We start from the raw sequence: 11,614 nt of genomic DNA, 5'->3' as shown, positions 1-11,614 counted from the left end.
AACTAGCGAGATCCTATTGGCGCGTTCTAGCATTCCTTTGCATATTTGTAGTAGGGAACGCCTACACTGAAGTGAGCATGTGCAACAACTTAATTTAAATTTGCACTCCTAAGTAACAACAATTTTAAAACTTTGGCAAACTGTAAAGTCTGCAAAACTTAGTCCACTCTGTTTGTAACATGTTTTGGTAACAACTGTATTGAGATCAAATGTTTAATTGATGAGAAAATTAGCAGAATGTCGGCCAAAATCCATCTCGTTCCATCTTCACCCACTGCTGGCCACTGGGCTTCCTCTCACCACCATATTTGGTAGTGAGTGGAAACGCCAAGTGGATGCTTCACATTTATACATGTGGTGAAATATCTGTTTCATTGTTCTATCTGTGTGGAGAGTTTAAATCCTGACAGACGGCAGATGTTTAGTTATGTTGCTACGATGCAATGTCCATTTGAGGGTTCTGTTTTATGTCATTCTATGGGTATAAGGGCAATTCTAGGTTTGATTCTAAAATGACCGTAAGATCCATATTGACATAAGAGTTTCTAAACCCAGAGGTGCAACATTGTGAGACTTCCGAGAACGCTTTCGAAACAGACCAGGCTGGGATTTGGTGTTTTATAAGTCTGAGAGAAGTGAAAAATGATTCTTTAGTTGTTAATTTTCTCGAAATCTAAAGGCTCAACCTAGATTGGAGCCAATATCTTAAGTAGTTTAACATGTTATTACTCCAACCTTGTGACAAAAGGATGTTTCATTTTCGTCAAAAACAACTTATTATCGAAGGAATACCTTTTTTTAAAAATGTATTTCACCTTTATTTAACCAGGTAGGCTAGTTGAGAACAAGTTCTCATTTACAACTGCGACCTGGCCAAGATAAAACAAAGCAGTGAAACACAAACAACAACACAGAGTTCCACATGGAATAAACAAACATACAGTCAATAATACAGTAGAAAAGTCTATATACAGTGTGCAAATGAGGTAGGATAACGGAGGTAAGGCAATAAATAGGCCGTAGTGGCGAAATAATTACAATATAGCAATTAAACACTGGAGTGATAGATGTGCAGAAGATGAGTGTACAAGTAGAGATACTGGGGTGCAAAGGTGCAAAAACAAATAAAATAGAAAACAGTATGGGGATGAGGTAGTTGGATGGGCTATTTACAGATAGGCTATGTGCAGTGATCTGTGGGCTGCTCTGACAGCTGGTGCTTAAAGTTAGTGAGGGAGATATGAGTCTCCAGCTTCAGTGATTTTTGCAGTTCGTTCCAGTCATCGGCAGCAGAGAACTGGAAGGAAAAGCGGCCGAAGGCGTAATTGACTTTGGGGGTGATCAGTGAAATATACCTTCTGGAGCGCGTGCCACGGGTGGGTGCTGCTATGGTGACCAGTGAGCTGAGATAAGGTGGGGCTTTACCTAGCAAAGACTTATAGATGACCTGGAGCCAGTGGGTTTGACGACGAATATGAAGCGAGGGCCAGCCAACGAGAGCATACAGGTTGCAGTGGTAGTATATGGGGCTTTGGTGACAAAACGGATGGCACTGTGATACACTGCATCCAATTTGCTGAGTAGAGTGTTGGAGGCTATTTTGTAAATGACATCGCCGAAATCAAGGATCGGTAGGATAGTCTGTTTTACGAGGGTATGTTTGTCAGCATGAGTGAAGGATGCTTTGTTGCGAAATGGGAAGCTGATTCTAGATTTAATTTTGGATTGGAGATGCTTAATGTGAGTCTGGAAGGAGAGTTTACAGTCTAATCAGACACCTAGGTATTTGTAGTTGTCCACATATTCTAAGTCAGAACCGTCCATAGTAGTGATGCTGGGCGGGCGAGCAGGTGTGGGCAGCGATCGGTTGAAGAGTATGCATTTAGTTTTACTTGCATTTAAGAGCAGTTGGAGGCCACGGAAGGAGAGTTGTATGGCATTGAAGCTTGTCTGGAGGTTAGTTAACAGTGTCCAAAGAAGGGCCAGAAGTATACAGAATGGTGTCGTCTGCATAGAGGTGGATCAGAGAATCACCAGCAGCAAGAGCTACGTCATTGATGTATACAGAGAAAAGAGTCGGCCCGAGGATTGAACCCTGTGGCACCCCCCATAGAGACTGACAGAGGTCCAGACAACAGGCCCTCCGATTTGACACACTGAACTCTGTCTGCGAAGTAGTTGGTGAACCAGGCGAGGCAGTCATTTCAGAAACCAAGGCTGTTGAGTCTGCTGATAAGAATGTGGTGATTGACAGAGTCGAAAGCCTTGGCCAGGTCGATGAATATGGCTGCACAGTATTGTTTCTTATCGATGGCGGTTATGTCGTTTAGGACCTTGAACGTGGCTGAGGTGCACCCATGACCAGCTCTGAAACCAGATTGCATAGCGTAGAAGGTACGGTGGGATTTGAAATGGTCGGTGATCTGTTTGTTAACTTGGCTTTCGAAGACCTTTAGAAAGGCAGGGTAGGATAGATATAGGTCTGTAGCAGTTTGGGTCAAGAGTGTCTCCCCCTTTGAAGACGGGGATCTTTGGGGATCTCAGACATACGAAAGAGAGGTTGAACAGGCTACTAATAGGGGTTTCAACAATTTCGGCAGATCATTTTAGAAAGAGAGGGTCCAGATTGTCTAGCCCGGCTGATTTGTAGGGGTCCAGATTTTGCAGCTCTTTCAGAACATCAGCTATCTGGATTTGGGTGAAGGAGAAATGGGGGAGGTTTGGGCAAGTTGCTGTGGGGGGTGCAGGGCTGTTGACTGGGGTAGGGGTAGCCAGGTGGAAAGCATGGCCAGCCGTAGAAAAATGCTTATTGAAATTCTCAATTATCGTGGATTTATCGGTGGTGAGTGTTTCCTAGCCTCAGTTTAGTGGGCAGCTGAGAGGAGGTGCTCTTATTCTCCATGGACTTTACAGTGTCCCAGAACTTTTTTGAGTTTGTGCTACAGGATGCAAATTTCTGTTTGAAAAGGCTAGCCTTTTCTTTCCTAACTGCCTGTGTATATTGGTTCCTAACTTTCCTGAAAAGTTGCATATCGCGGGGACTAATATACACAGATGCTAGTGCAGTCCGCCACAGGAGGTTTTTGTGCTGGTCAAGGGCAGTCAGGTCTGGAGTGAACCAGGGGCTATATCTGTTCCTGGTTCTACATTTTGATTTGACGGCCTGCACATGCTCAGTTTGGTGCGAGACGACTGTGATTATACACATGAGCTTAGCTAGCCAACGTTTTGTCTTCATACTGCTCTGTCTTTGGCTAATGTGCTATTTTTTTGGTTCCACAGGTCAAACCTGTCAATCAATCAAATCAGGAAAAGTAGGTGGCTCTCTTTTCAGAAGTTTTGTTTGAAGCTAACTTGTTGCTCACGTTCTCACCTACACCACACTACACCAGCACTCCCTTATCTCCATCTTCCATGAATTGTTACATGTCCACTGACTGCATGAAACTACAGCATTAGATATGTATCCATAACTCTGTGGCCGGGATGTGGGGGTTATTGTCTTGTTCTCCGGGATGTGGGGGGTTATTGTCTTGTTCTCCGGGATGTGGGGGTTATTGTCTTGTTCTCCGGGATGTGGGGGGTTATTGTCTTGTTCTCCGGGATGTGGGGGGTTATTGTTGTTCTCTGGGATGTGGGGGGTATTGTCTTGTTTTCCGGGATGTGGGGGGTATTGTCTTGTTTTCCGGGATGTGGGGGGGTTTGTCTTGTTTTCTTCTTTTTCTTTTTTCCGGGATGTGGGGGGGTTATTGTCTTGTTTTCTCGTTTTTTTTTTTTTTTTTTTTTCTTGGGATGTGGGGGGTTATTGTCTTGTTTTCCGGGATGTGGGGGGTTATTGTCTTGTTCTCCGGGATGTGGGGTTTATTGTCTTGTTCTCCAGACACAGGGAGTTAAAAGAAATCTCAGGAGGATCTGTAACACATGACAACCAGAGCCTTGACTCTGGAGCAGAGGGACCAGACCAACTAGACGGACCAGACACTCTCCCTGAGAGAACCACCCAAACACCCCCAACAGGTCTCTCATTTAAATACACTTGCCCTTTCAAATGTACGTGTATATACACACACACACACACACCCTGTATGTAAACCAGAATCACCTCTAAAGCATGAGACCTTTTACTGCTCACCATACAGGAGTTCTGTAGAAAGAGGACCAGCTGAAGTTGGTAATGTAATGTCTTCTAGAGTTCTGTAGAAAGAGGACCAGCTGAAGTTGGTAATGTAATGTCTTCTAGATGGGAGACGATGATGGATGCCCAGCAGCTTTATTATATTTATCTTGCCGTTGATTAAAATAATGGACCCCAATGTACGAAGCTAGATGTATCACTGGCACATGATAAATGTGGAACTCAGAAAGTGCTTCTTTCACAATATGGCACACCTAGATACTTTTAAGGTAGTGGTTTAGAGTTTTCCTTGAAATGGCATTGACAATTTCTGCTTGAATGGGTTTCACATGCCAGTTGCTATGGCTCATACATGCCAACTGGAACAGAACATTTGTAAACATGTTGTGTGTGTGTCTCTGTGCCATACAGAAAATAGCCCAGCCGGCATGGACCACCAGGGCCCTGAGGAGTCTGCAGTGGAAGAGGAGGCCACTACCCAAACCACCCACACAAACCCTGACCCAGAACACACCGACCAACCAGCACAACAGGAAGAGGAGGAGGAATTCAAAGAGGTGGAGCAGGAAATGAACAACGCCCAAGAAGAAGAGAAACAAGAAGTGACCCAGAACCAACAGGAAGCTGTCACTGACCAAGAGGAAGCCAAGCTGGAGGAGGAGCAGCCTGCCCAGCCACAGGAAGAAGAGAGAGAAGAGGAGGAGGAGGAGACAGAGCAGGTGGACACATTCTTCAGTACGATGAGTCACAGGTATGGGGACACACTGCAGGAGGGACACATACTGTAGACCTTACGGTGTAGGGTGAAGTGGACCCTAGAATTCTGATCTGTGGTCAGTTTTGCATTTCCCCCACTAATGGTTAAAGGGATAGTTCGGGATTTTGGCAGTGTAGCGTTAGCTCAAAGACTGGAAGTCTTAGGTATCTGCTAGCATGCTAGCTGATGCAGATGACATTTTCTTTGCGCTAAGCTAGTTAGCATTGGCTCACAACTCCCTCCAAACTTCCTTCATATTGACACATAGACATCATGTATTAAGGTAAAATATTTTGCTAACTAATCTTGAAATAAGAGAAATTACTTGTATTAAGCGTATTTTATGGTTAAATATGCACAATTAGCCTGGTACAGGGGAAAAAAGAAGGAAAAGTCACATAAGATATTTAGGCTTGCCTAGATTTCACTTGTTGCATTGTAGGATTGGGGTAGGAGAAGCTGATCCTAGACCTGTAACTCGGAAAACTTCACCCCAGAGTGTAGGTGTTTTTACTACCTGCGGTCAATGCTAATATTTTCACAAGCAGTAACTAGATAGAACAAGGACAACACATACACTAATCAATTAATCCCCATATTTCCTATAATTATTCTAGGTACTGTAATGATGTGATTACACAAGGAGGTATTTATTATTGAGATTAATGCATTTAGTGTGTTCAGATTATGCTGCGAATTGTGCTACTCTGATATATACTGTTTAGGTCCAATGCTAATGCTTTGGGTATGAAAGGGCAAAGGTCATTTTTCCATGCCTGCGAAAACAGAAAGGGAGAACTAGCCTGGTCCCAGATCTTTGTGCTCTTGCCAACTCTGTTGCTGTTAATGACTGACTAGGTTAAAACAGAGCAAGTTTTATGACTTTTAAACCCATTTGAACATATAACAAGTTTTACACTGGTGTGTTCTCTGTTGATCACATGACTATTACAGAGATGCCCTCATCTGATTTTGGGGTTGTTGTTTTTTTGGTAATCATTTATTTCACTCTTTCTTTTCATTTTGATGACATTTGAAGCCCTTTTTACCAGTGGTATTCAGCATAAGATAGGATTTCAATGATCATAACCTTGAATTGAATGATCATAAATGTGATATGAATGATCATAACCGTGATGTTCACTTATGATATTACAGTATTCCAATGACGGGGAGAGACAATGTAAGCAGTGTTAACGTGTTTAAGTGCAGTAAACATCGAACACAGAACTAGTGAAAATGAAACCTTAGAACAACGCCATAGAGGTTGGGGAACATAGAAGATATGCTTTTGGTACATTAGAAACTATTTATTATACAGGTGTATCTAAGTTAGAGACAAGAACTCAAAACAAGTATTAAATCACCCAATAGCCTGACAGCATGGTCTTGTGTGGAGGCTATTTTTGGCTTTGGTTGTATCTGTTTCTTTTCTGTTTTGGTTTGATTGAATGAAATAAAGGTTGTCGATGCTGGACCTCACTAATATCTCCCCTTGTTTGAATCTCTCTGACTTCTCTTTAGATTTAGTGATATAAGACTGGACGGTGACAGTGGTATCCCTACACAAGCCTTTTTGGACTCATGCTATGCAATAGTGCCTGTATTAGGTAGGACGGTCACTTCACTCATCTGTCTGTCTCTTCCTCCATCTTTTTTTCCCTTTTTTTTCAATCATACCATCTTTTCTGAAACATGTTGTAAATAATCTTTTCCACCTGGTGGTGGTGCATGCTCTATCCATCATGTTTCCTTCCTTCAGTCTCCTCTCCTCTCACACGTTCATACTGTTCTCTCCTCGTCTGCATCTAATTGATCATCCTATTGGATGTGTTCTCTGGTTGACTGGAGACATTTCTTTCTCTTACTTACTAATCAAGTGGATGGGTTTCCTGGGAGGGTGTGTGTGTGTGTGTGTGTGTGTGTGTGTGTGTGTGAGTCTGGAGTGTAATCCATCTTGAAGTCATACAACACCCCTCTGTCCACTGTTCGTGTGATCCGACCCACCGTAATGCATGTCACTGTGATAAACTATAGACAGCTACTGGTATGTATTGTATGTTACACACATTGCTCTGGATCTTCCAGGCTTACGATCTCTTCCATGTTATACGTAGTAGTTTTGTCAATTTACTCTTCTATTGAAGTCTACATTCATTTGTAATGGTTCCTGGGGAATAAAACACCGTCCGGGTTCCCGGACACAGATTAACACACATTCTTGACACAAAAGCATTTAATGGAGATTCTCTGTCAAACTGTTTTTTTGTCCAGGACTAGCTTAATGTGTCCGTGAAACCGCCCCACAAGGCCAAAAATAGTGAAAAAAAAATTCCAGCATTGAAGTGACATTGGACTCTCTCTCCTCAGACAAACTAGGATCCACAGTATTTGGTCCAGTAAAAATGGATTTTACAGGCAACATCAAGGTAAGAGGAAAGACTGTCTTGTCTTCAATGTTAGATTTTTACATTACAGGAAATTAAAGTTAGATTAAGTTTACTAAAGCCTACCTTTTTTTTAAAAGCTGTTCAAATCAGCATAACATTCTGGGTGTGGATGTTGTATAAGCCTCTGTCTGGTATCAACAGTTCTCTAAATGACCACAAGAGGGACTCTCCTCCCTCCATGAAGTTACAATGGGAACAAATGGACTTTTACACCCACCGGTTCTGTCCCAAATGGCACCCTATTCCCTATGTACGGTAGCGCAGTACAGAAGTAGTGCACTACAGAGGGAATAGGGTCCTTAACCTGCCCTGGGAGCTCTTCAGTTGGGCAGAATACACTCTAAACACAGACTGTTCTAACAGTGATATATTGTCATTAGGCAGTGCTGTGTGTATAAACCACTGGAACATTTCACTAGCAGAGCTTTACCAGAAGTATTTTACTCTACCGCCACCAAGAAATAACAAGCTATGGTTTCCAGTGTTGTCATGGAACAAGTAAACCTGTTAAGTGGCAACACGACACGACCAACCAGATTTAGAAACCTAGAAGAACTGCTGGGGCTGCGTACCAAACGGCCCCCTATTCCCTATGTAGTGCTACTTTTGACCAGGGTGCACATAGTGCACTATAAAGGGAATAGGGTGCCATTTGGTCGGCAGACATTGTCTTTATGATGACAAGTCCTTCTGTCTCTCTGTGTGGCTGTCTGTAGAAGATCCACCAGAAGCTGTCGTCGGACCCGGGCAGCTTCCCCACACTGCAGACCATAGTGCTCCACGAGGTGCAGACCGACGTGGCCCGCGTCCGCAACTCAGCCACCGAGGCCCTGCTGTGGCTCAAACGAGGACTCAAGTTCCTCAAGGAGTTCCTGTCCCTGGTCAACTCTGGGGAAAGGGATATCCCCGGAGCGCTGGGTGAGTTAGCATAGCAACACTGTGGTACACACACACACACACACACACACGGTTAATGGTTAGGTGATAGTCCTCTTTTGGTTTGATCTCATATAGTGTATTACATAATGTCCTCTGTATTCCTTACACACTCCCCTCCTTCATCCATTCAGGTAATGCTTATGGACGGAGTCTGCGGCAGTATCATGGATGGGTTGTGCGAGGTGTATTTGCTGTGAGTAATACTTGATAATCAGTCTTCAAGCTCTTTTTAGAGAAGCAGTTTATAGTTGGAAAAAGTATCCCACCATAAGATCATGCCCACTTTGGCGGGCGTGTCTGTTCGTGCGCACACTAAGGCTATTATAGTCAACTGAAACAAACTAATGAAGGGAAAAAAAACTATTTAGTAAACGGAAATAAAATAGTTAACCTGTTATATTTGAATCCAAAACAAACTAAAATAAAAACATGAATTATGTTAATTTTTTGTGAGGCAAAATTGGAGTTTAAGGATTTTTTTCCAATGGGGTTTTCAAGCTTCTGAATCTGGTGGATCACATTGAAATAGACTTTATAATTTAAAGGAAGACTCAGCAAGAGGAGGAGCAGCACTGCAGATATTGGGCGCGTTTGAGTGGTAAGTCTAAAACAACCGACTGTAGATGGAAGTCAAGGAGTGGAGTCGGGGGGGAGGTGCATTTGCGACAGCCAAAAGTCGGACACAAATGTAGTTCTTTAACAGCAAGGCTCAGATCAACATGGCAGTGTTGCCATTGTTTATAAAAAAGGTTTTCTTTATAATGTATCTAACCCCTATATCACACAAACTGAAGTAATGGTAATTACTGAACAAAATATAAATGCAACATGTAAAGTGTTGGTCCCATGTTTCATGAGCTGAAATAAGATTCCAGAAATTTAATAGGCACAAAAGCTTATTTCTTTGAAATTTTGTGCACAAATTTGTTTACATCCCTGATAGTGAGCATTTCTCCCTTGCCAAGATAATCTCAGAAGAAGAATAGACTGACGAGTTTCAGAAAGTTTTGTTTCTGGCCATTTTGAGCCTGTAATTGAACCCACAAATGCTGACGCTCCAGATACTCAACTAGTCTAAAGAAGGCCAGTTTATTGCTTCTTTAATCAGAACAACAGTTTTCAGCTGTGCTAACAAAATTGCAAAAGGGTTTTCTAATGATCAATTAGCTAACACAACGTGCCATTGGAACACAGGAGTGATGGTTGCTGACAATGGGCCTCTGTACGCCTATGAAGATAATCCATTAAAAATCAGCCGTTTCCAGCTACAATAGTCATGTACAACATTAACAACGTTATTTTAATGGACAACAAAGTGCTTTTCTTTCAAAACAAGGACATTTCTAAGTGACCCCAAACTTTTGAACAGTAGTGTAAGTACAAACCTATAGTAACCTTGGTGTGTTCGTGTGTGAGACTTATTGACACTTTATCTCTCCGTTCCCAGCTGGCTCTCCGAGCAGCGCCATCATACAGCAGCTTTGCGGCGGCTCTGGTGTCCAGAGAGGGGGATGAACTGAAAGAAGGATTCAACACAGGCATGCACCGGGACCTGGGGGTCTACCTGCCTGCCATGGAGAAACAACTGGCCATCCTGGATGCCCTGTATGAAGAATACAACCTGGAGTCAGATGAGGTGGTCTGAGAGGAGGAGACGAGATCCCAACTGGTGGCCTGAGAGGAGGAGACGAGATCCCAACTGGTGGCCTGAGAGGAGGAGACGAGATCCCAACTGGTGGCCTGAGAGGAGGAGACGAGATCCCAACTGGTGGCCTGGGAGGAGGAGACGAGATCCCAACTGGTGGCCTGGGAGGAGGAGACGAGATCCCAACTGGTGGCCTGGGAGGAGGAGACGAGATCCCAACTGGTGGCCTGGGAGGAGGAGACGAGATCCCAACTGGTGGCCTGGGAGGAGGAGACGAGATCCCAACTGGTGGCCTGAGAGGAGGAGACGAGATCCCAACTGGTGGTCTGGGAGGAGGAGACGAGATCCCAACTGGTGGTCTGAGAGGAGGAGACGAGATCCCAACTGGTGGTCTGGGAGGAGGAGACGAGATCCCAACTGGTGGCCTGGGAGGAGGAGACGAGATCCAACTGGTGGCCTGGGAGGAGGAGACGAGATCCCAACTGGTGGCCTGGGAGGAGGAGACGAGATCCCAATGGTGGCCTGGGAGGAGGAGACGAGATCCAAACTGTTGGCCTGAGAGGAGGAGACGAGGATCCCAACTGGTGGCCCTGGGAGGAGGAGACGAGATCCCAACTGGTGGCTGGGAGGAGGAGACGAGATCCCAACTGGTGGCCTGGGAGGAGGAGACGAGATCCCAACTGGTGGCCTGGAGGAGGAGACGAGATCCCAACTGGTGGCCTGGGAGGAGGAGGAACGAGATCCCAACTGGTGGCCTGAGAGGAGGAGACGAAATCCCAACTGGTGGCCTGAGAGGAGGAGACGAGATCCCAACTGGTGGCCTGGGAGGAGGAGACGAGTTCCCAACTGGTGGCCTGAGAGGAGCGCTACCAGAGGAAGAAGAGAGCCCTCAGACTCAGACCATCTGGGATACACTGACGGAGGAGGAGGGAGAGGAGAACCCTCTTCAGGATGCAGAAACTTAAACCCTGGAGGTGTGGGCTTGGTAGAATGCTCACTAGATTAGCCAATCAGAGCCATCTGGAGGATAGAGGGGCGTGATTGAGTATGAGCATGCTCGGTGTAAGATGAGGTATTGTCTCACATTCCTAACTCTGGAACAATGCAAGGTCTAATGGCCGTAGAGGGACTAGGTTTTGGAGGGAGGACATTTTCAGGTTTTCCTTCTAGTGGTTTACGCTTAGTACTTCCAATTACAAAGGGTGCACTGTTGTACAGATGGTGGTCTTCTGATGGAGCACATTTCCTGGTGACGGATGCACACTTTCCACTCCGTTATAGTGACTTTGACTGTACTTGATGTAGTGTACAGTACTTTAGACTCAGGCTCTTTTCCCTCCTGTGACTTCCATTATGAACAGCTGCACCATTGGTTGGTGTGAATGCACAAATATGGACTTTTACTTTAAATTGAGGCTGATATTGTTATTATTGACAGCATTATTTGACAGCCTACATAGGCTGTATATAATGAACTGCATACAACACTGAAGAGTATAATGTAGCGGTGTTAGTATTGATCCCTGCTGAACTCCATACACCCATATACAGTATCTACATGGATGACCTACGTACCACCAACCCACCTCCTCCCTCCCTCCACAACCCACCTCCTCCCTCCACAACCCACCTCCACAACCCACCTCCTCCCTCCCTCCCTCCCTCCACAACCCACCTCCTCCCTCCCT

The 11,614-nt window shown here is 44.6% G+C and overlaps 1 protein-coding gene across 2 annotated transcripts; it reads left to right on the top strand.

Moving 5' to 3' along the window:
* The first annotated feature begins 3,230 nt into the window (after window positions 1-3,230).
* Window positions 3,231-9,934, top strand: LOC115187629 (pleckstrin homology domain-containing family A member 8-like). Of its 2 annotated transcripts, none has more exons than XM_029746600.1 (8): window positions 3,231-3,314; window positions 3,881-4,017; window positions 4,547-4,886; window positions 6,417-6,502; window positions 7,263-7,321; window positions 8,059-8,260; window positions 8,413-8,474; window positions 9,729-9,934. In XM_029746600.1, exons 3-8 carry the CDS (start codon window positions 4,564-4,566, stop codon window positions 9,924-9,926), a joined length of 930 nt encoding a protein of 309 aa, XP_029602460.1. In that variant the 5' UTR covers window positions 3,231-3,314; window positions 3,881-4,017; window positions 4,547-4,563; the 3' UTR covers window positions 9,927-9,934. The 2 variants fall into 2 exon arrangements, with proteins under 2 accessions (XP_029602460.1, XP_029602459.1); XM_029746599.1 differs by lacking the exon at window positions 3,231-3,314 and adding an exon at window positions 3,531-3,553 and having other exon boundaries at window positions 3,860-4,017.
* Window positions 9,935-11,614: the final 1,680 nt, after the last annotated feature.

Source organism: Salmo trutta, unplaced genomic scaffold (assembly GCF_901001165.1).
Source record: "Salmo trutta unplaced genomic scaffold, fSalTru1.1, whole genome shotgun sequence".
Lineage (NCBI taxonomy): Eukaryota > Metazoa > Chordata > Actinopteri > Salmoniformes > Salmonidae > Salmo > Salmo trutta.
This window is presented reverse-complemented; position numbering and strand designations above follow the sequence as displayed.